Raw genomic sequence first — 24,516 nt, 5'->3', positions numbered from 1 at the left:
CCTGAATACATGGAACAGCTATTAATTTGGAGACAGGGATTGTTCTGCTCACTGATCTTTGAGCTTGCCCTACTTTTCTGCATCAGGATTTCACAAACAGATGGTGGTGCTGACTACAATGGGAATTAATCTTCCATAATATATCCATTTTTTCTGAGTTCCCAGGAAAACATTCTGGGTTTTGTCGTTTTCTTTCTCAATGACTCAGTCACCCAAATTCCTGGTGCCAAGACCTCCCATCACGTCGTTCCTGCAACAGCAATAAAAGGGGTTGCACAAGCTGTACAGAAACATCACTCTCCTTTCCGAAGTTACCCTTGGGCGGGGTGGTTGGGGGTAATGAGAGGACTAATGTCTTAGACATATTGAGAAATATCGTCAGATGCCTAGTTCACTATGGACAAAACAGCTGGTCCTGGTAAAATGAGGCTTAAAATAAATCATCACTCCTGTGAGACTGTGATTCAATTCCACCATATTTCTAGGTTACGCCTCTTTCATTTGAGTCAGACCATGCAAGAAGCTTGTATGTTTTAAACGGAATGTAAAAGTCACAGATTTCATACAGGCAGACCAAAAAAAAAAAAAAAAAAATCTTGTCTATTTGGGGTAAAGTATTAGGTTGGTGCAAAAGTAATTGCGGTTTAAAAGGTTAAAAATAACTACAAAAACCACAAGTACTTTTGCACCAACCTAATATTTAACCACAAGCCCTGCTATCATCCAGCAGTGGTCAGCCAGCAGCCGTGCAGCCCCTCTGCCAGGGGATCCCATTCCATCTTGGACAACGTGCGTCCAACATGCATGATTTTGTTGCTTTCTTAGAAACCAGGTACCCAGACATTGGTGTGTGTTTGTGTGTGAAGTGAAGGGAAAAAACGATGCAGTTTGTAGTGACTATGGTGGGTTACTCCGTTCACAACATCCGACCCTCCTTCCTTCTCCATTGTGCTGCATGCATGTGGTTTGGGTGGGACTGACCCCACCCCCAGTGCCAGGAATGAGGAAGGAAGTATATGGAACCCATTGAGGACCTGGCATCCTCTGCGGTGTGTTGATTGGCTGAGGTGGATACATGACCTAAGCTGACCCAATCAGAGGGAAGCCAAAGACCTCTGCTCATTGGTCGAGTGTGGAGACAATGGGTGAAATCCTTTCAAATAAAAGGAAAAAGAAAGGGAAGGAGAGAAGAAGGGAAGGGGAGGGTGGAGGAAGTGAGGACAGACTATTATTTCCAGAAAGACATGTATTGAAATTAGCAATGTGTCCCCAGGGTTGGAAGTTCTTTAGAAAGACCCAGGTCATACAGAGGAACTGCGTGTGTGCATGGGGAATAAGGCTGAGCACGGGAAATGTCGTTTGGATGCAGGTGCCATAGGAACAAGGGCCCGTGGGCTCTATTTTGAGCCCCAGTGCTCACCATAATGTGGAATGATGGTCCAGGCCATGGCAGACGCATAAATGCCCCCTGTCATCCAGAAGATGCCCAACCAACTGAGGTGCTCTCCTCGCTTCTCCCGAGATAAGAATTCAGAAAAATAGGCAAAAACGATGGGCAGAGCGCCCCCAATACTGCAGAGAGAAAAATGCCAGAAGGAAAAGAATCAAGTAATACAGTGAAAGTGGTCAGAGCAGAAACCAGGTTGCCTTTCTCCCCACCATCCTCAGACTCTGTGGTGAAATAACCCAGTGAATTTGAAAGACCGCCCAAGGCAGCGCTGGGTTATTTTGACCTTATGCACTGACTTTACGACCTGACCCCTTTTTAAGGGTCAACTTCAATATAGTACCTTGGAAGTCAAACAAAAAAACGCAGCCCCAGGTTTTGTGCAGGTGCCACTCAGAGCTGGAGGACCAGGATGGAAGGACCATTGGACGCAATCGGATGTTTCCGCGGAAGCTCTGAGATTACATACCCAATGCCTGAGATGAGTCGGCAGAAGAGGAAGCCCCCATAACCCTGCACGAAGGAGGAGAGGGAGGCAAAGGAGGCGTTGAGGGCCAGAGACATGCTGAGGGCTCTCTTCCTCCCCAGCTTATCAGCCAGGCCCCCCAGGACGAAGGCCCCCGCCATCATTCCCAGGTAGACGATCATACCTGTGAGGGGCGAGATGGGAGAGAGAGAGAAGACAGGATATTAGAGACCAGGTGATGTTTCAGAAAATCCGACACCCGTTTTTATGCATCCATAGAAACTCCATGTCACTGACAAAAGGTGGAATGCAACAGAAGTTCGTGTCAAATTAGAAGTGCTGTACAAATTCAACTTCTGAGGAATGCTATTCAGAAAACTGAAAATAGGCTCAGCAGGCTTACACATCTGTGCACATACAAAATCAGATCAATCACAAGTGGGTTCCATGTACCTTCCTTACAGGCTCCGCTTTTAGGGACATAATCTGAGCATGAAGAAAATGCTGTCATTTTATTTTTCAGCAAAAAACAAAACGTTTGTGTACAAACGTCCTTATCTGCAGGGTAATGTTTAAAGAGAGGATTTCCAGGGGAAAGTGTGGCAAAGCGGGAATGGGGAACATCGGGAAGGAAGAAAATTGGTACAAGTGAAAAACAGCAATTGCCAATAAGACCAGTTATTTTTAAAACCCCCAGATTTTACTGAACACCCAAAAAGGACCTTTTCCAAGCTACAACCCCTGTTCACATTTCTTAGGGCAATGTGGACGAGAGTAGCAATGAGCTGTCCCTTCTGAAGCACCTGTAATTACTGCTTGCCTTCTAATAAAATCAGTTAATGTAAGCTATCACGTGCATATATGGCTGTAGAGATGTCTGTGGTATTCCAGCGAAAGCCAGCATCCTCACAGAGATGGCAAATCTCCCCAAGCACACAGATGATTCTTTCCTATTAAATACTGAGTGCACATTCATTATCAACGACTGTGTTGGTACGGTCTTGACTAAACCCACGGAGGAAACTTTGCAGACGGACTTTCACGCAAAGGAAATGTTGAATACAAATTCTGCACGTATCCTTTTGCCCAGCCTTGGTGGTACATCAAACGATGAACACAAACTGTCTTTCGCAGCACGGAAGATTCTCCTGGACCTGTGGATACTTTCTTTATGCAGATGTATGCCAGGAAGGACCCATGTAAAGCAAAGAGCTGCAATTAGCTGGTTCATCAGCTTGAAGGTACGTCCCCAAAAGCAGAAAGCCAACTACGCTCTGCTTTATCTCCCCAGTGATAAAGTTCCTCCTTTTATTTTTTATTTATTGTATTGAGGGTTAATTAACATACAACACTGTGTTAGTTTCAGGTATACAACATCATGACTCAATATTTGTATATATTGTGAAACGATCACCACAATAAGTCTAGTTAACATCCGTCACCATGCAGAGTTACAGAATTTTTTTTCTTGTGATGAGAATGTCTAAGATTTATTCTCTCAGCAACTTTCAAATATGCAACATAGTATTATTCACTACAGTCGCCATGTTGTACATTACTGCCCTATGACTGATTTATTTTAAAACTGGAACTGTGTACCTTTTGACTCTCTTCTCCCACCCACCCACCCTCACCTGTGGCCAGAACCACCAATCTGTTCTGTGGTGTTTTGTTTTGTTTTAAAGTTCCACATATAAGTGAGATCATACCGTATTTGTCTTTCTTTGTCTTGCTTATTTCACTTAGCATAATGCTCTCTGGGTCTATCCATGTTGTTGCAAATGGCAATATTTTATTCTTTTTTATGGCTGAATAATAGTCCTCTGTGTGTGCGTGTGTGTGTGTGTGTGTGTGTGTGTGTGTGTGTGCATATGGCACATTTTTTAACCCATTTATTTGTCTATGGACACTTAGGTTGTTTCTTTATCTTGGCTATTGTAAATAATGCTGCAATTAACATGGGGGTGCCAGATTTCCTTCTCTTATTATTTTCAAAGTCATGAAATACATTATTTCCTTTTTCTTTTCAGTATGTGACGTCACTTCATGAAACATGCGTATAAGCCTTCCAGTATTTATTAAATGCCGGTTATTAGGTAAGCAAAACACAGTACAAACACATAAAAATCCCTGCCTTCATGGAGCTTACATTCTAGTTGGGGAAAAGAGATAGTAAATAAATGAGTAAAATATATAGTAAGTGGACTACTGATAAGGGTTATAGAGAAAAATAATGTGTGTGTGTGGCGGGGGGAGAACCAGGGTGGGAGGTGGCAATTTTAAATAAGGCAGTTCAGGAAGTTTTCACGGAGGTGGGACATTGGGGAGAAGACCTGAATGGAGCCAAACATGGGACTATCTCGGGGAAACTGCTGAACCTTGTGTTCCTGGGTTCTTTCCGGGGGCGGTTTTTCTGCACACTTGGAAGACTCCCAGAGAAGCGAGAGAGCGAGGATTTCCCATTCTCCCTATTTCCCAGCCCTCAGCTCAGGGAATGTACTGAACCATTTCCCATTAGATTAGGCCACTGACATTTGTGTCTGAGAAAATGAGTCACGATTTGCAAATCCAACTCACAGCATGTGTCACGTTGTAGTGTAACAATGTGTGGGTCCGTGTGCCCTGCTCGATTGGAAGCAGATCTGCCTGAGCCAGCTCTGACTCGCCAAAGGTTTTCAACATCTGGTTCCCTGCAGAATTAATCTTGCTCAGTTGAGCCATTGCAGGACTGCGCTACGCACTGATCAGGGTATTTTAAAACCATCTTCTGCTACCAGGATCCATCCGCACCAAGCAAGCCTGAGTGACGCTTCCAGGCCACCAGTTTGGAATTTCAACAATGAACATCGTGTTAGTTATTAAACTATTGCCTCTCGGCTCTGCAGCCACCCTTTTCGCCCCTCTCTGTCCACAAACCCCCCACATGTGCTTTGCCAGTCCCTCCCTGCTGGGCCTTGCCAGTAGGGGGCACTAGAGAGAGGCTTAAAGGTTAGAGAAGGAAGGAAGACTGGTGCTTTCTGTTTTTCTACATCTCACCGGTGCAATCCTTTTTCACTCTGCAGCCGCTCCTCGGTAGCGGCTGAATCCAGTTCACAGAACCAGCCACACCCTGCCCTCCCCTCCTGGTCCACACCAGCACCAGGCAGCCAGGGTCCCCTTGCCAGAGATTTGAGCTGTGCCCCATGAGGCCCCTTCTCTGAGCTTCTAAGTTATAACCATTCCGATCTCTTCCCTTTATCCCCCCATTCCTTAGGGGCAGCAACAGCATCCTGCATTCTTGGCCTCAGCATACTTTTTTTAGAACATTCCACTTGTCCGGTTAATAATGGTTATATCCAGTCTCTCTGTTCGAATGCGGTACGATTTCTGTCTCCTGAGCACACACTTACGCATCCAGACACACAGGGAAATTGATGCATCTTAGAGGTTAGATATCGACTCCAAGAGGAGGCTGCGCCCCAGAGAAAGGCAGAGACTTTCCGGAACCTTGCGGTTGGCCCAGGATCAGCACACACTGTCCTTCTTGTCTCCTGGCCCCACGCCTGGTGTTTTTGTGCTACCAAAAGACTGCCCAAGGCAAAGGAGGAACGAGAGAGAACACGGAATGCTTCTCAGAATGCTGTTGCAGAGGACCAGATGATGCCAGCTCAAAATACGCCACTTTGGCAGAAGGATTCCTGTGAGCTCAAGACAGTTGAGAAACAGCAGACACTAAAACAAACAAAAAAAAAAACAACCAAAAAAAAACCCCTCTCTGTTAGGCCCCACATTTGCCTAACAGCACGCTTAACCTCGATCACCAGAAACCCTTATCAGCCCAGACACAGCACCAAGAGGAGTCTACATAAGAAACCTTACTGATTTTGATGTATTACTTGCTTTACGAACATAGCCGCGGATTTAGGGTGGTCCTTGGAGAGACACTGAACTTCTGAATTGGTACGGCTTCCTTCAGAAATGACAGTGCATCTAAACACAGGGATGTGGGAAAGAGGCGGCTGGGCCTGGGGCAAAGAGCGCGCCTGGGGTTGTGTGGGAGCCTGGCGCTTCCTGGGAACTTCGCTGAGCCTCCTTTTCCTCATCTGCAAAATGAGAAAACTGATAACCTATCACTGGAGATCGCCGGGGAAGTTAAATGACTTTGCGTATCAAACGTGCCCGGCCCATAATAAGCACCAAGTACCATTCGTTTCTATTCCTATTGCACCTTTCAACATCACTGTGTCAGTCTCAAAAGATGTGTTGATTACCTACCTTGCCATTGAAAGTGGAGAAGGATTCAGGAGAAGGTTTTGCTAACAATACAAACTGTTCTTTTTTTTTTTTTGTCAAAATAGTCCACATTTACTGACAGAAATACATTTTGTGATAAATACAACTAAGAAAGCACACACACACACACACACACACACACACACACAAAACTTACTAAAGCAGTCTTATCTTCCATTAGTTTGCCCCATATATTTACCTTCTCACAGTCTGCCACTTAGGAAAGCCTAAAACCTTTTTCGTTTTTCTTGTCACTTCTCTACAAATTTATTTTTTTGTGTGTGAAGACGCTATCCTAGCCCAAATTCTAACCAGCCCTCTGAGTTGCTCGTGTATATGCACACGGTGTGGGTTAATAAGCTGTTTGTTTTTCTCTTGTTAATCTGTCTTTTCTCAGTTCAGTTCCCAGGACCCCCAACCATAGAACCAAGGACTGAGGGAAGAAGTTTTTCCTCCCCTGACGGTCTCTGGAGGCTATGAAAATAAACAATGGAGGAAAAATGGGCCTATCCACAGGGAAGAAAAATATGAAATTACCAACAATTCCAGAATGGCTGTGCTATTAAACTCTTTTAAAATCTGTCTTTAGCAGAAGAAATTAAGACGATAAATTTGGAAAATTAGAGTGCAATGGAGTTACCAAAAAATTACTTCAGCAGGGAGCAGATAAGGGACTAGTTAGAAAGCTAGAGAGTCTATCACCCTTCACTTCCACCCAATGAGCTCGGGGGCATATTAGGGCGATGTCCCCCTAGTACACTGAGCTTTTTAAGGAAATTAAGAACCTTGGTTGCTACTTGCAGAGTAGGGAGGATGGGGGTGAAGGTGGGAGGCACGGTGGGGTGGGAAGGACTTTGAATCCAGAACATGCATCCTAGGAAGGGGGAGGAGCTTGCACTGATAGGTGTCAAGAAAGAAGATGCCCAGTCTGGAGCGTGAGACGGCCTGGGCCACCGTCCTGGTTCCACCGATTCCCGGCACTGGACCACGGCCATCCATGCAGCTCCTTCTGATCATGGCTCCTTCTCTGTAAAACTCAGATAATCGTGCCCATCTTGCAGAGTTGTTAGGATTATATAGGACAGTGGATTGAAAGTCTCAAGCGGGATGCCTGGCACAAAAGGAAATGCACAATTAAGAAAAGCTGCTACTGTTGTTATGAGCGGTGCAGCTGAGAATTGGCTGTGACCTGAGAAAGACACAGGATTAGAAAACTGAAAAATCGTGTGGTGGTATTTTAAAATCAAACCAACCATATATTAAAGGATTTTGTGGGAAAAGGACAGAGACTAGTAGAAGAAACTTATTTATAGCAGCCTGCCCTTTAAATATATCTCCCTGTTGCCTTACCTGAAGACGTCAGATGCCTATAAAAAGCTCTTTTTGACCAAAATATGTTTCAAGTTTTCTCCAACAAGATTTTTTTTTGGGGGGGGGGGCACTTTCCATTTTTTAAATTTTTTTGCTAACTCTTATTTAGATTTCTTAAATTCCCAGATTAAATGTCATCCCCTTAGACAGGCATCTGTGATGTTGCAAACTAGGGATCAACTAACATTTTTGGTAAAGCACCAGAGAATAAAAATTTCACTTGTAAATAATTTATTTTGCAAATGTCCTATGGCCTCTGTGACACCTTCTCCTTCTTCCTTCATTTTTTTTTTTTTTAAACAATCCTTTAAAAAATAAAAACAAGCCACGGACCTGTGGGCCACCATTGGCTGACCCCTGTTTTGTCATCCCTGCTACTCTTTCTACAACATGCTCTTCCTTCCTTCATGTCACATGTGTCTATTTGCTATTATATAGCTATTTGTTCAACATCTGTCCAAGGCCTTTGACTGTAAACTCCTGGAAGGACAGACTGTCGATTCTATTTCCATTGTGGCTCTGGCACGTAATCCAGACACTGGCACATAGTAAGCTCTTCATTAATCTCTGTCCAAGAAACACACAGCTGCTGTTAGAGTGTCTCATTCTCTGTCCTCAGACACATACAATCACATACTGTATGTACATGGTTGAGACCAGTCTGTATTCAGAAGTTTCACAACTTATCTTTTTCCACCTGATAAACAACTCCGCAAAGAACATCTTTATGTGTCTTTGTCTGCATGGCTGGGTGTTTGCTCAGAATGAATTCTAAGACATGGAATCGCGAGGTCAAAGGGACTTGATGAGCTTGTGATTCTTGAGACGCAATGCCAGATTTTCTTCCAGAGCTAATAGGTATCACCAACCTCTCACCAACTCTCCAGAGGATTTTCACACAGAATATATCCTCTCAACACCACAGGCAGCAGGGTGAGGAAATATATAATCAGACCTGCACTGACTTATATAATGATGGGAAACAGAAAACACTCACGCTGCACATTTGAGCAGCCCTGGCCAGCTTCCATGGACAGGAAGGGGTTCACATTCAGCCTGTTCAGGGGACCCTATGGGGCATTTCAAAGCCGATTACAGTCCCAGGACCATGTATCTATCACCCCTTTCCCACATCCAAGCCCTGTTCACATCTGAGACTTGGAAGCTTCCTTCTCTGGAAATGATATCAATCCTTTGCAAAGTGAAAAGCAGCTCATCGGGGCTTGTGCTGCATGAGACTTATAAATAAAGAGGGGTTTTTACATCCACTGGCCTACAAAGGGCCCTCTTAGCTGTGCACTCATGAGTTCCACGTTGTACCTGAGTGCTCTCTGATGCGCTTCCTGGCAGAGGGGGTGTGGGGACTCATTTTGTGCCTCTGCTGCTCTGGTCTGTACAGGGGGATGGATTATTCCTTGGGACCCTTTTCCTGGCCTGACACAGGAGGGTGGCAGCGTGGCTACTCAGCTCTCTGGGCAGCCTGTCCTGGGCTGACAGTCTATGACGCAGGTACGCTCAGAGCTCTCGTGACATTGGGGCCGGCTGATGGGAGGGCCGGCTGTTACCCTCTCATCTACAAAGATGTCTGTAACCCCCTCCAGCAGGCTGATGGAGGCCCAGCGTCTACTTTACAACTGCATCTGATTCGAGGGGTGCATTTTGCATAAAAGGTTGTCTAAAGGTTATACACGTAGTGGGTACCTGGAAATGTCTTTCATGGACAGGACAGCGAGGTAAAGGAGAAGCAATAGACTTTGAAGTCAGACATAACTGGTTTCAAATCCTAGATCTGTCACTAACTAGTTTTCGATAAGTTACCTGAACCTCTTCAAGTTTTCTTATCTGTAAGATGGTGAAAATAATGCTTCCCTTATAGGTTGTTACAAAGATAAGAAATGTCATGTAAAACACCTGCTATGAAATGGAAGCAAGGGAAGAGCTTATTAAATTATAACTCTTGGTGGTGGTAGTATAATTATTGTAATTTGTTTTAAAAGTGGAAGAGAGGTAACAGAGGTTGCACCCGGTAAATAGCTGACTCTTTAGCTCAGTTCCTTTTGCTTCTATGTAGGAATCTATACACAAGAAAATAAAGCTTCCAACCTCATTACTATAAAATAGCCCACGGTGAACATGAATGGCAATAGGGGACAAGAAAACTATTATACATTATGGACTGCAATCCAGCACGCATTACTTAAGGTCTCTGAGCAACACTCCCAGTCATGTAAACTGGGGGTTATAACTCTGACCATCTCACATGGTCAAATAAGAGGATCTGTGAAGACCACTGAAAATCTGTAAGGCACCGTGAAGATGTAAAACAGGATTTTGGGGGAGGGTCCCATTTTTTTTCAATGCTGTTCACAGTGTGTGCAAATATCCCAACCACCACCATGAACACAAGAAAGAAACCATCTGGGGAGGAGTCTTACAAAGCACAAGAAGCAAATCCCCTGACACCTCAGCAGTTCTGATTGACCCTGAGTCTCTGTGTTAACTTCCTAGACCAGGGAGCGGTTAAAAACATGCCTATGCCCATAGCTCACCCTAGGGATGCTGATTTAATTATTCTAGAACAAAGCCCGTTTTGTTTGTTTGTTTGTTTGTTTGTCTTAAACAGCTCCCCACGTGCTCTAATGGACAGACAGTGTTGAAATCACTCATCTAGAGGAGTGGTTCTCAACTGGAAGTGATTTTTTTGTCCCCCAGAGGACATGTGCCAATATCTGGAAACGTTTTTGCTTGTCATAACAGGAAACTGGGTGCTACAGACATCTGGTGGGCGGAGGCCAGAGATGCGGCTAAATATCCTGTCGTGCACGGGACAGCACCCCGGAGCGAAGAAGTATCTGGTCTGAAATGTCAATCATGCGTGTTGTCGACAGAGGCCACACAGAGGACTGGTTTAAAAGACGGTCAGTCGCTGGCTGGTTGTCCTGCACAAAACGGTTCAGCTATGTTTCTGGTTCCACCTGCTCTCCAGAACTTTGTCACTCTCCCATCAAGACATGGAGTCTATTTTATTCCTCTGTCCATGAAATTTAAAAGGCCTTCATTATTTCAACAAATAGAATGTAAAGGAAATAGCAGGGCGTGACGTGTTTACAGAGCACATATTTTGTGCCAGGCTCTGGGGCACAGAGTGGCCCCTCCTCTCAGGAACTGACACTCTGAATTCAGGGCTAAAGAAAAGTGGCTTATAAATCACATGTTCTGCCCGGATGCTCACCTCGAATTTGCATATAAAGCAATTAAAGGATAATCTTTTGTGACAGCAGAGTAATATATCCATCTCTGAGTGCTATGGAAATGCAACTCACAAACGTACTCTAATGAATCCACCCATCTGACACTGCCCCCTTCCTCCCTAGAGCTCACACAGACACCAGGCCCCAGGGATCCCTTTACGTTCTAAATCATTATCTGAAGCATTGGACTCCCTCAGCCTTCCCACTGCAGATGGCAAGAGAAACTAACAGCCAATAAAATACACCCAAGCAGCTAGCCCCTTCCAGGAAATCAAAATTCTCAAGGCAAAAATGGAACTCTGACCTGAATGTGGGTTCTCTTTCTTTTGGTCAACATGAACGTAAGACTAGCACCCAGTTCCGGCTTAAGAAATGTTTTTACGATTATGGGAAAACTTTGGTGTTAATTTACTAAATACACCAGGAGATAAAAAAGTTCTGTAACCACCATGGTGACTAAGAAAGTTACATGGGACTTGTAACTTGTATATGGAAATGCTGGCCTCACAAGACCCTTCAACCATCCACTTCCCCAGATGCATTTAAACACCCATTTCCTTGACTACAAAGGGGACCCCACAAGTGCCTGGAAGTCCAGCCCTGCTCAGGTGGCTGGCCTGCCACTCGTGGGCTGAGCCTAGCATCTTCTTGGCAAAGGCTGAAAGCAAAATTTTGCACAGATGTGGGCTCTCCAGACCCGGACTAATTTCCCCTGACTTCCAGCTTTTGTCCGGCGAGCCAGCAGGAGCGGTGACGGCTGTAGTTCTGTTAATGAGGCTGCCACCGGCTCCAGGGTGGCGGAGAGACCAAGAAGGCGTGAAATCGTTACTGACATTGCCAATCGGGATGAACAGGGACCCGGGGTTTCAGCTGAGAATACCACAAAACAAATTACCGTCTTGGAAATGTTTAGATCAATTGGGGATGGTCTGGTTGGATTTTGGTCTGGGGTTTGTCTTGTTTTGTTTTGTTTTTGCCCTTTTAAAAATATCTACTCAAACTTGAAGGCACCTAGCAGAATTTTTTAAATAATGATAATAACTGTACTAAAATTCTGTTGGTGTTTAAAAACTCCGAGTGACAGCCCTGCTTCTCAAGCCATTTCTTGTGGTTGTATATACTCGGTCTCTTTTGGTTTCCTAATGGTCATATCGGACACAGTTCTAATCATTGTAAATCGCCCTTATAGTTTAGCAGGGGTGGATAAAACAATTTTTAAAAGCCCTCAGGGACAATTCATTATGCAGAGGTTTTATAGCCCAATCTTATTTACAGTGGCGCTTATCAGGGGTCGGCAAACTACAGCCCGTAGGCTAAATCCGGCCCATGGCCTTTCTCTGTAAATAAAGTTTTATTAGAACACAGTCCTGTACACTTGTTTACATTTTGTCTATGGTTGCCTTCGTGCTACCGAGGCAGACTCAATTAGTGGTGACAGAGACCATCTGGGCCTGCAAAGCCTAAAATATTTACTATCTGGGTTTTTACAGAAAATGTTTGCCAACCCCTGCTGTAAAACCAGTACTAGGGACCAGAGTCTCACAAGGTATTTCATAGCATGTATCTCCACAGTAATTAAATAAGTTTCTGTGTGTGTGTGTTAATGCCCGTTTATCCTGCTACAGGTAAGTTCTTTCAGGGGTAAGGACTCTGTGTATCTAGTTCAGTAGTTTCTCCCCAGAGGCTCAGCAGGAGACAACCACACAGTACACAAGACATAAACATTTGTTGGAGGAATAAGCTAAGTTGCTAAGTAGATTCTGAGTTTTGGAGAGCCACGAGCATGTTTCAGTCTTAAGTCAGAACCTGACTCAAAACAAGCTCTCACTAATGGCATGTCTGCTAAACAATCAATGGCAGGGACTCGAAATTTAGAGAATGGGTATGTTTTGCGGGACATTTAACGACCCAACACACCCTTGTCTATATACAATGAGTACCTTCTATGCCACCCCACTGGTGCCCCTCCTTTCTCTAACTCCGCACTCCTCTGTTTCAGGCCCTGATATCTGCTGTTTGGCACTAGTCTCATCACTGATTTGTAAAGCTGGTCCTCCATCCTGCAGAATCCATCTGTGCTTCACACCGTGGTTCCCCAGAGCCTGCAGGGGCTCTGTGCTCAGCCCAGCAATCATTTCCCAGCATTCAGCCACGAACACTTAGATAGAAGAGAAGCCAGGAGCAGATGGAATTCTGGAAGGACGCAGAGCAAAGCACTGGAGTGGCAGAGCCCTCGGCCTGCCACTCACAAAACATATCCGTCATTTGGACAGGAAGAGGATGGGTTCATAAGAAGAAGAGAGAAATCAGACTCTCAAGCAGGCAACAAGACTTGGAAAAAGACATAAGAGCGTGAGAGTCAGACCTGAGTAAGAATCTAAGCTCTAATACTTGCTGGCTGTGTAAACTTGAGCCAATCAATTTATCTGAGGTTAAAAACAACACCTGAACGGCAATATGTGTGTAAAATGACAGCGTGGCAAGGACATTGGGATAGATGTAAGGTGCCAAACAGTGACAGGTGCTGTACACATTTTGCTGCTCTTTCCCCTTCATATTTTAATGCCAAGAAGAGAACCATCTTTGCAAACGTGCACTTACCAAGCATTCCTTTCTTAGAACTGGACAGACACATGTCCTTCTCTGCGCTGGGCAGGACAAAACTAACCACGAACACCTCCACCCCGTCGGCCATCAGGGCCAAACCCAAGACGAAAAAGAGGGTCCACTGGAAGCGCCCGTGGCCACACTCGTCAATGATGGTCTCATATTGGTGGGCCAGCTGCTCCTCATCTTCCATTCTCTCGGCCAGCAGGTCGGCCCGGCCCCGAAGGCCGTCGGCCCTGGAGGGCGCCACCTTGGTCTGCTTGGCTTTGACGTCATCTGGGTGAGGGATGCCCTGGTACTCGCCCTCATAGATCTCATCCTCCTCGTCGTGGCCTTCTGTGACATCACTCTGCGCGTCCTCTTCTGGGTTGGACTCGGTGCCACGGTAATAGCCATCACTGGGGGCGTAGCCCTCATAGCTGTCCTGATATGTGTAGTCGTCCATGCCTTGATTCCGGGACTGCCGGGTCGCCTCTCGAGCTAGGTCCCTCGCGCCGTGGTAGAGGTTTGGGCTGTTTCGATAACCATCATCCATTCTATGTGTAGAGGTTTAACCGTAGAACGTGCTCATGTGACTACCTGGGTGAAAGTGGCACCGGTATTCTCCCCGCTCCTTTGTCTCTCAAATAGAGCAGATCTGTGCAAAGGCAACCGAAGTCTCCTTTTGCGTTCGATGTCTATTAAAAGTCTTTGGAAAATTTCAAATTCTGATCTGGTCTCCTTCGGTGACCCTGAGATGTTGTGTTGGGGGACGGTGATTAGAAATGGATCCAGCTGGGTTGCGTGAAAAGGTGCTGGCAGGACGTGGCAGCTTGCTGGCTGGCCTGATGTGTTCTGTTACTGAAGGTTATGCCCTGGAGTACAGAGAAGGGAAAGAGGAGAGTATTACGAACTGCCGAAATGCTAACAAGCACACTCAGTATTAAACAAACATATTTACTAATGCCTGCGCTTTGTGTGTAAGCCGGAGGAAACCTTAACGAGACTTTCGGATTCCTACCAAATGAATGAAGGTCGAATCAGTGAGACACAGGATAAGGGGAGAAAGCACAGGGTCAGAGAAGCCCTTTGAAGTATTGACTCGCCCATGAACAGGGTCAAATCTTACACGAGAATGAAATAGAAGGAGGCAAAGGCTTTTCAGTCCAAGACAATTTTGTGTTATAGATTTTCTGTTAGAATTTATCAAGCCTTTGGCAACAATGTAGGTTTACTACAGCTCAGTTCCGGTTACGAGAATGCCTTTCTAACTTTGTTCTATGAAGGGACCGGACAATTTTACATCTAGAGACGTGTGACAAAGAAAATATCCAGGACCATGTCTCCTAAGGCCCAGTTTACTTTGGAAACTCAGCCTTGTGGTTCTAGGGTCACTCTGACCTTGGATTTGGCTAAAATAGGCAGGAACAGTCACTGACAACCCAGAGCCAGAGAGCTTGGGTCTGAAACTTGATTCTGCCCCGTACTGGCTGTGTGACCAGGCACATGTCTTTCTGAGCCTCAATTTTTCTCATCTGTAAAGTGGGGATAACAATAGTTCTTAAGTCATAAGGTTATGCATACAGTGCTTAAAACAGCACCTGACCTGCATGATAAATGCTATCGAAACCTTGACAGTATTGTTGCTCTTTTTTTTTTTCTTTCTAGTTCCAGTTTGGGAAATCAGGAAAATCAGGACCCAGTGCTGTGAGAGCCAAGACTATACCCTCTGTCTCAATTCTAATCACCGGGTCCCTCGGTGTTGACTCCTGTGCCCAACAGACTAGCACTCTGCCCCAACTACCCTCCTGGAAGCCCAGTTCTCACAAGCTTTGGAGGCACCATTTAGTAATGCCTAGAGTGCTGAGTGTGTCACATCCCTTACCCCTAATTCTCACAACAATCAAAGGAGAAAGATAAAAAGTATTTGTATCTTCACACAGATAAAGGATGGGGTGACATCAAGGTCCAGTGATCCCCAAGTCAGTTTTTGTCCCATGGCCCCTGTGTTTCCCAAACGCTGTCCTGAGGAACTGTCATTTTCAACCAACTGGGGAACTTTGGAAATACAGATTCCCAGAGCACGTAGAAGGGCTGGCTCAAGCTCAGAAACCTAAGTTTTCACACAGCTCCCCAAGTGGCTCTGCGGCCCAGCTCCGCACTGCGCAGTCCCTCAGGGGTGGTGGCCAGGCCCTCCTATACCTCTTACCCTCCTCCAATTCTGCCCTGCTGCCAGATGGATGTTCAGAGCTCTCCACTGAGGCTGCCAGAAAACGACTCACCAGCAAAATCCACCTGCCGATATGTATATACACCATCAACCTTTATAGGTCTCGCTGTCACACCCCAAATCCGAACTGTCCTTTCCCCAAACTCGGCATACGTCACGTCATAATGGACTGGACACGCCTGTCCTCAGGGTGGCAGCTGGACTGTACCCTCCCCAACAACACACAGTGTATCCCTGGGCCCTCTGCCCCATACCTGCCTGCCTGGCTCTCCTCACCATCAGTCCTGGAAAGACTCCAGCTCTGGAACTCATGTGACTCACCGCAATGCATTTCCCTTGCGGAATGCCCGGGACCAGTACTTCTCCAATGCAGGGTGGGCCAGAACCACACAGGGCACAGGGGCGAGGGGGGGACTCATTAGAAACGCACATCCCAGGACCCTGCCCCCAAAGACTCTGAACTTGCAGAGTGGGGGTGGGGCCTGGAAACCTGCATTTTCCAAAAAACATCATGTGGAATCCAGTGGACCGTGCCGTGAGAAACAGTGCCGTGGAGCGAGCAAGAAATATTTACTAAGAACTGGGTCTCACTTTATCCTTTTTGATTTTTCATCACCCCCAGTAAATAATTTGTATTCGACCATGCTGGCCTGAACCATGTCAGATTAATATTCTAAATCTGTTTTTATTACATCCATTGAGGGACCACAGGAGGAATATAAATCACATGTAAACAGCACGAGAGTTTTGCAGAGTGCTATAAAAAATGGAGAAGGAATGCCAGCTGCCAGAGAACTGGTGTGTTATTTCCATCCTGGGGGCTCTGCAGAAATGTCATGAACCTGAAATGAGAGATTTGCAAATCTGAAGGCACACGTGGGAAATACCACTGGGGCAAAGGTCCTGGGACTGGCTTTGTGGGAAGAAGTTGATCTTCGTCAAAACTACTTCACTTTAACTATTCCAGGTAATGGAACAGTTGTGCATGTCAAGTGTAGAAGAAGGGCAAATCACTGTCTAGTGTGACTTGTTTTTTTCTCTTTCATTGAGAGATGCCACGTTATGTTTTCAGCATTTTCCAGGGAATATTCTTATTAATCCTTTTCAATGTTACAAGTTGGATTATGACCCCTCCCCAGGGGTATGTTGAAGCCCTAACTCCCAGGGCCCCAGAATGAGATCTTATTTAGAAATATGGTCTTTATAGAGGTAATCAAGTTAAGAGGAGGTCATCTGGGCGGGCTCTAACTCAATACGACTGGTGCCTTTAGAAAAAGGGGAAATTGGGAAGCAGAGAAAGACTAATATAGAGGGAAGATGATGGAGAGACACAGAGAAAGTCCCATCGACAAGCCACGGAACACCTGAGGCTACCAGAAGCTACGCGACAGGCATAGAACAGCTTCTGCCTCACAGACCTCAAAAGGAACTAACTCCGCTGACACCTTGATGATAGGTTTCTAGCCTTCAGAACTGGGAGACAAATTTCTACTGTTCAACCCATCCAATTTGTAGTACTGTCAAGGAAAGAAACTAACACATTCAAAAACATTAATAAACCTAGAGTTTATCAACTAAACAACAACGATGAAACAACCAGAAGAGCAGCTATTAACTGACTATTAAAATGAGCATCTTACAAGGAATACCTTATTTATTCTCATAGCCGATAATGAAGCCAGGTTATTCTCTCCATTTCACAGATGAAGAAACTGAGGGCTAAGAAGATTAAAGAATGCCCAAATTAATACAGAGAATCAATCTCAGAGCTTGGATTTGAAGCCAAGTTCAAAAAGAACATTAGGGAAGCCATAGAGTGGAAGAGACTGGAACGCCCTCCCAACCTCTCCTGTCCTTGAGACAAGTTAAGGTCACAAGCTGAGTTTCTGAAGAGCTAAGATGGACATCGGGCTTCTGACTCCCAAGTTAGTTTGTTCACTCACCCTCAGCAAACATTTGCCAGGATGTCTGGCGCGTAAGGCACTGCAGTACATATGACATGACTTGATCGTCATTCTCAAGAGGTCTATGCCTCATGAGAGAGTAAAACAACACAAGCATCATGCAGGAATAAAAATGACCATCTTAATTATTGATAATATCTCCTTTCATTCATTGGATACTTGCCTCGTGGCTTGGTGCCAGGTATTACACTAAGTAGAGCGCATGCTTTACATCTTTTAACCTGAACAACAGCCCTGTGAGGCAGGGACTATGATTACACCCATTTTACTGAAAACAAGACTGAGGATGACGAGGTCAGATGACCCAAGGTCACAGACAGTAGGTTCTCCCAGGGGTTTCAGAGGAGTGAGAGGTCGCTAAGGGCTGGAATCTGCTGACATAGCTTCCTAGAGGTCGGGGGACTTCCAAGAACAGGGAAGGGCTCAGAGAATCACACAGTAGAGAGGAGCGCACAGCAGGCTGGAGAGCAAGGAAAAGCACAGGATGGACGCAGGAATGGCGATGCTGGTGCAGACAGCAATGAAGAGGCCAGTTGGCTGACAGCAGACGAGCCAAGAGTGTGAATTAGGGGAGATGCGAAGGGGAGACAACAGCAGGCGAGCTGAATGCCCTGCTCAGGAACTGGGCATTTTCCTCTGAGCAAAGGCAGCCAGGAAGGTAGTTGCTAAAGCAAGCAGAGCAGGGTGGCACGCAGACCACGGATCTGGAGAGATCTCCCTGGTGGGGATTGAGGCCCGGTTTCTAAGAGGAAACCTAGGGACAATAAAACCAGACAGAAGTTTCCTCGTGTGTGTGTGTGTGTGTGTGTGTGTGTGTGTGTGTGTGTGTGTTAATAGTCCAGAGATGAGGTCAGGCGTGGACAAAGGTGGTGACGACGGGACTGGAAGGAAAGGTGGCCACGAGTGGACTCCCACAGGAGAACAAGTTGTGTTTTCCCTGCCAGGTGAGAGGGAGAGAGCCAGAGTGAGTGGAATAAGGCGACTCGAGGGAGGCCCATTCTGGACAGGAAATCCTTCCGGCACCCCACAATTGCTGTGTGATTAAGACAAAAATCTTTGTTCCCCCGGGTCTCCTTTTTGGTGGGGTGGCAGAGTGTGCAAAAGCACAGACCCTGCTGTCAGAGGCCCCCCTAGGTTCAAATGCTGACTCTGCCACTTCCTACTACGTATGTACAAACTACTGACCACTCCATGCCTCGGTTTCCTCATCTGCAAAATGGTTACAATAATAGTACCTACACTGCAGGGTCACTGTGAAGATTTAGTGAGATAATCCATAAACAGTGCTTACTTAGCACAGTGCCTGGCACAGATACGATGAATATAAATTTGATTTTGTTTTCATTGTTGTTATAATCATGATTATTATCTGAGTGTTGATCATTAAAACGTAGCCAGTATCTCAGCTTGAGCCCAATGCAGTTTTATTTGAGATCTGGGGCCCGTCTGGGCTAGGCTGGGAAACCAAGTACGGAGAAAAACAAACTAACATTTAGTTACTCATGAAAACCACCGCCTCCCAAAAATGTCCTAGCACTAATCTCTTAAGCTGCCGCCTTTAAGCCTTACATTCTATTAACCTCTGAGTCTATGCTATTTGATTCAAAATCGCTGTGTGGTAAACACTCGTTCATAATCAAATATCACAGAGAACAAAGCTAAAAATAATATTATAATTAAATGATGTAATGCTTCCCAAAATGTGTTCTGCAGAACATTAGGCCTTTAATATGCCCATTTAAGGGGGGGGGGGGGAAAGAATTCCAAGAGAAAATGGCTTTAGGAAACATGGCATACGCTCCCCACCATTGTCTTTCAGAGATTTATAACACACATTGCTATAATATATTAAACGCTGTGAGAGACCTTATAAAAAACCTATTCACACCAACATAAGCTACCAGTACACACCGATCAGAACAGCTACAATCGATAGACTGTAGTAAGTGGTGGCTAGCATGTGATGGACTAGAACATTCTGGTACATTGTGGGTAGGAATGAAAAAACGGTTCAGCCTCTTCGGAACACAGTTTGGCAGCGTCTTAAAATGTTAAACATATTTCAAGTTAAGAGCGACATTTACAAACTGATTAACCATTTTTGGCAATTTGATGGCTCTTTATTTTTAAGCATTTAGAATTACTCCAAGAAGTCCCATGGTATGTACACATCTCTATTGTCACATTATTTATTGTAAGTATTTATGTGTCTCTCTGCCAGGAGATAGATTGTGAGCAATTCCAGGATAGATAAAGCACTGGGTTTGACTTATTTTTTTAATCTTCAGCACCAGACACAGAGTCTTTAACCACAGCAGGTGCTTGAAAATGGTTGTTCAATAAAGGAGGCCAACAGTTACTCAGTGCCTGGCTGAAAGTGAGTCAAAAATGGCCCACGGACCAGAATGCCCCTGCCCTTGCTGGAAATAGATCAACTGGTTTACCTTGTTTAAGGGAAAAAAAAAAAAAGTCAGATCAGCTGTCACCATGAAGACACCATCCTTCAGAAAGAGTCATTCACTCTCTTACGCCCCTACTAATTTTCTATTAACACCAAGTTCCCAAATGAGATTGTTGGCGGTGAGAGGGGGCCCTAATTTATCCATTGTCAACTTCCTAACTACAAAATATGTCTTGACCACCTGTGATGCTTCCTAAAATACACTGCTTGATGTTTCTGGGGTAGGTTACATCAACCCATGGGCTGAGAATACTGGGACTTATCTGGCTGGTATTGGGAGACTGTTCTCTGAGGCTTCCAATAATCAGGGTCCTGATCCCACTTATGACAGTGTCTGTTCGTTAGTTTGGCATCAGAAGTACTTCCCTCTTCTTAAGGTATATCGATGTCAAATCACGGTGTGGTACGCCTGAAACTAATACAATACGGTATGTCAAATTAAATTTTTTTTAATTAATTTTTTTTAAAGGGGGAAAGGAAAAAAGAAGTACTTCTCCCTTAGCTGAATCATCCAGCTATTTCTATTGTGTTAAAACAGAAAGCTACTTTCCCAGGTGTGGGAAACAATTAATTTTTAAATGAGAACCAAACCACGTGATCTTTTTATTAGAGGGGGAAAAAAAGAAATACTTTATAAAGTCATACCAAATCCTTGGAAGTAAGGCCAGCCATCATTTGAAAGTTAATTTTAAAATGCAAAAGCAAGATAATAATTTATGGAGAAGTATGTTAATCAAAGCATTATTCAGAACAGCAAACCTGGAAAACAACACTTATATTAAACAATGGGGACCAGGTAACTAAATGTTAGCATACTTACACAGTTACACGTTATGGTGACATAAAAACTATGGCTTTTGAAGGACTTATTTAAAAAAGAAAAAGAAAATGATCACACAATTACATTAGGTGAAAACGCTAGATAAATCATATATTTGTATCAAAAATATACCAATAGTTTCCACAATATACATTATAAATATGTATTTATATTGTGTGAATCTATCTGGCAGGATGGTAATATTTGCCCAGTTCCCTCTGAAATGCTCATTTTCTCCCTTTTGGCTCCTCTTTGTTCTAAAGCAGGTCAATGACATTCACAGTGGGGTCCTCAACCCCCAGCAGGACAAACACTTGGTGCCAGATGAATACAGATTCCTGGACCCCATTCCAAACCTTGTGCAACAGAAGGGGGACAGAAACCTGCCACATGTGCAAGCTCTCCAGGGAATTCCTGGGCTCACTCCAAGTCGAGAACCTCCAACCAATGCGCTTCTTACTCAGTTAATTTCTTTGTGACTCAAGGGCAAGGGCAAGGAAGCCCTGAGCCCAGTCGTCAGACAACGAGACCCCCCAGGAGGGAGCTAAGCTCGAAGGGAAGGAGAAGAGAGGCTGGTGCTTTGACGTGTAGGGAGGTGTCCCAGCCCTGGGGGAGGTGGCCTCATAGAAGGAGGATGTGCGTTCCCCAAAAGAAAGGAGATAGGACCCTGTACCTCTCACAGGCAGCACTCTGAATGACGGACAGCTGTGGAGCCCCTATGGAGGCTATTATCCTGCAGCCCTGGGATGGGCAACAGAAGGGTCCCCTCCCCCAGCACCATCTATAGAGAATCAAAAGCTTCTTCCTACAGCCAGCACTGAGTAATGCACAGATCAAGAAGAACCACTGTGGCTACAGCCACGGACTAAGAAGGCACCCCCACTGTTTGGGGGACCACTCACTTAAGTGGTCCAGTGGAGTGAGGGAGGGGGTCATCAAAAAAAGACTGATAATGGCTGCCTTACCAACCCCACTGCAATTTGATTAAGAAAAACGTGTTTAAGGACATTTCTTGCCTTAGCATGATGTTGTAACACAAATTCTTGCCTACTGCATATACGCGTGTGTACAGGGGCCAGCTCTGCCGCTGACAAGCTCTGACAATCGGAGCAAGTTGTTTGACCTTTAAGCTCCAGTTTCTTCATGTGTGAAATGAAAAGACTATGGGTTCCTATTCATGGGGTCGTGATAAGAATTAAATGAGTTAATATGTTCAAAAAGCTTCGTACCAAAAAAGAGCTCAACAAAAACAGCTATTATAGAAATGCACAACAAACAGATAAGGATTTCCATGTGTGCAGTAACCTCTGTGGTGATGCAGACCAGAGGCTTCATCTCAACCCACAAGAAGCAAACCTACAACCTTCTTCGGTGAGACCCCCTGGATTTTTAGCACCCCACTCTGGTTAGTGCATCTCTTATCTGAATTATCCCAAAACAGTCAGCCAACGTGGCCTAAATCTCCTAGTGGCTTCTCAAAACCTTCCAACCAGAGTCATAATTTGGTCTTGAAAGACCCTCATTAAATAAACAACACCCACAGCACCTGCCCAGTTTCGTTTTGTTCCTTGCTGGGAGCCCCTCCCGAGGGGACTCGTCTTACTAAATTGTCATCACTACGGTCATTCATCTAATTCCATAAATACTCTGGAGCATCTACTACCTGGTAGGTCCTGTGCCAGGTGCTGGGAACACCGAGGAGAATATAACAAGCTCCTGCTCTCATGTCCCTTACGGTTGAGTTAATAGAAATTTTACTACATCTAAGAAGAACAGACTTTCTGTAAGGAGAGAGCCCTCTCTTCACACATAAGATATTCTGCATCTTCTGGTTCATTAGAAACTTTGGAAGTATATCCCAGAAAGTGAAAATACAGAACTGGCATTAAACTTAAAACGATTTATTGCTCCAGTGGGGCACGCTGGCTCAAAATTTGGATCTCTCTCTAAAAGGCTCGAAAAACTTTGTGAATTCAGATCTATGGGTTATTGAGGAAAATGAAGACGGGCAGATGAACAGACGAATATAGATGGTGTCAAGGAAGATCCGAGACCATTCTTTTCACCCCAAAGGCAAGTCTGAAAGCTATGGGCAGGCTGGAAGGAGCACTTCCTGTCTTCATTTGCCTCTGTTCTCATCTTCACCTTCACGCACGAGTGGACATGCCCTAATAAACCTGCTCTTTGCGACAGTACCCAGCCATGAAATGTCCTCTCCTCTAGGATTGCAGGCTGTTAGCATCCTCTGCAGCTAAAGCCTGTGGACTCAGCACACACTGCTTGGTTAGGGGCCCCTGGTCCCCACTGCCCAGTTCCAGCGCCACCCCAAACCCTATCATCTGGCCGTTCTCCTGGCCCCTGGAAACCTCCCCCACGTACCTCACTTTGGGGAAATTGTAATAGAGGTCTTACGATGAGAAAAACTTCTGTTTTTCTCTGTGTTTGAAGCTTTTGAAAAACAGCGCTTGTTTTTCTCAGCTACTGCACAGGCATGTAACAATCTGATATCCCTCCTCACATCTAGAGTCTGGACTGCAGATAAGGACTTGAGCTTAGGATTCTCATCACAAGTTCCCACTTGGCTGTTCTGGGAGAACCTTCTAAAATAACCACCTAACTGAAGCCCACAAAAAGTTAGTGACCTCTGCCCCAAGCACCTTATAGGTAATAGGTGCTTCGACCCTGCTCTCTATCTCCTGCTCACTCGTCACCTGGGACAGAGGACTGCCCTTTCCCCCAGCCCATTGTGGGGACCTCCATCCCCACCTTGCTTCTGGGAGCTGTAAGTATTAGGTTGGTGCGAAAGTAATTGCGGTTTTTGCAATTATTTTTAACCTTTTAAACCGCAATTACTTTTGCACCAACCTAATAATAAATCTTTGTGACTCGACTTCCTTTGTGTGGATGTATTGAAACTGCTCCTTCAATTTAAAAGGACCTGTTGGTTTCAGGTCCTCAGAGTGGGGGCTTGGATGCTGAGGGAGTTAACCTGCCACCCTCATGTGGGTGGCTTGTGTTCCCACCTTCAGCAGGTCACCATCTGCATATTCTTAAATCAATACACCAGCTCCAGCTTCTCAACACAGGTGTCGCAGCTTACCTTGCTCTTATCAGTCCCGCCGATGTCCCTGAAATAATTTTCTTTCAAGTCACCCGGGTACATTTCAATTCCTGTCTCCATCTCCTAATTATCCCGGAATTACTCAGCCTCTGGGTGTGACTGGCCCTGTCGTCCTGCTCTGTCCCAGACTCCTGTGTATTACATCTCTATAACGAGTCCCTACCTTCTCTCCATCCTTTCCCCTAATTCAGCTTCGGCCAAGTATAAACACTGCAATTAAAAAGGGCTAAAATGTTGCCAGGAATGCAAATTTATTTAGAGCGAGAGCCTGGAGTTTTGAACATTTCTAGGCTCCACTCCAAATCCTACAGTAACTGCAAAAGGAAAAATAGGGAAAGGAAGGAACCTTTCATGAGCTTGACTATGTATGGAGCTTTCTCCTGCACAATCGCATTCAATCTTCCGAAAGACTGGAGAAGTGGGCTTCGGTGATGGGAGCCCAGAAAGGCCAAGATAATCACCTAAGCTCACAAACTTGGGAAGAGGCAGAGTCGGATTCAACCCCCCAGGTCTATATTCTGCAGTGA

At 45.1% G+C, this 24,516-nt stretch overlaps 1 protein-coding gene across 7 annotated transcripts in view; it reads right to left on the bottom strand.

Annotated features, from left to right (window-relative positions):
* Positions 1 to 24,516, bottom strand: part of SV2B (synaptic vesicle glycoprotein 2B) — a 102,212-nt gene that overhangs the window by 25,372 nt on the left and 52,324 nt on the right. For 6 of the 7 annotated variants that reach the window (XM_033100088.1, XM_033100090.1, XM_033100085.1 and 3 more), the window contains 3 exons: positions 13,409 to 14,268; positions 1,917 to 2,097; positions 1,421 to 1,572 (listed from right to left, as the gene is read on the bottom strand). In XM_033100088.1, coding sequence (XP_032955979.1) covers positions 1,421 to 1,572; positions 1,917 to 2,097; positions 13,409 to 13,949 — 874 coding nt within the window. In that variant the 5' untranslated portion in view covers positions 13,950 to 14,268. Of the gene's footprint in view, positions 1 to 1,420; positions 1,573 to 1,916; positions 2,098 to 13,408; positions 14,269 to 17,566; positions 17,624 to 24,516 lie in introns of those variants that run through there. The other variant, XM_033100087.1, reaches the window with a different exon arrangement.

Source organism: Rhinolophus ferrumequinum, chromosome 28, assembly GCF_004115265.2.
Source record: "Rhinolophus ferrumequinum isolate MPI-CBG mRhiFer1 chromosome 28, mRhiFer1_v1.p, whole genome shotgun sequence".
In the NCBI taxonomy this organism is placed as follows: Eukaryota; Metazoa; Chordata; class Mammalia; order Chiroptera; family Rhinolophidae; genus Rhinolophus; species Rhinolophus ferrumequinum.
This window is presented reverse-complemented; position numbering and strand designations above follow the sequence as displayed.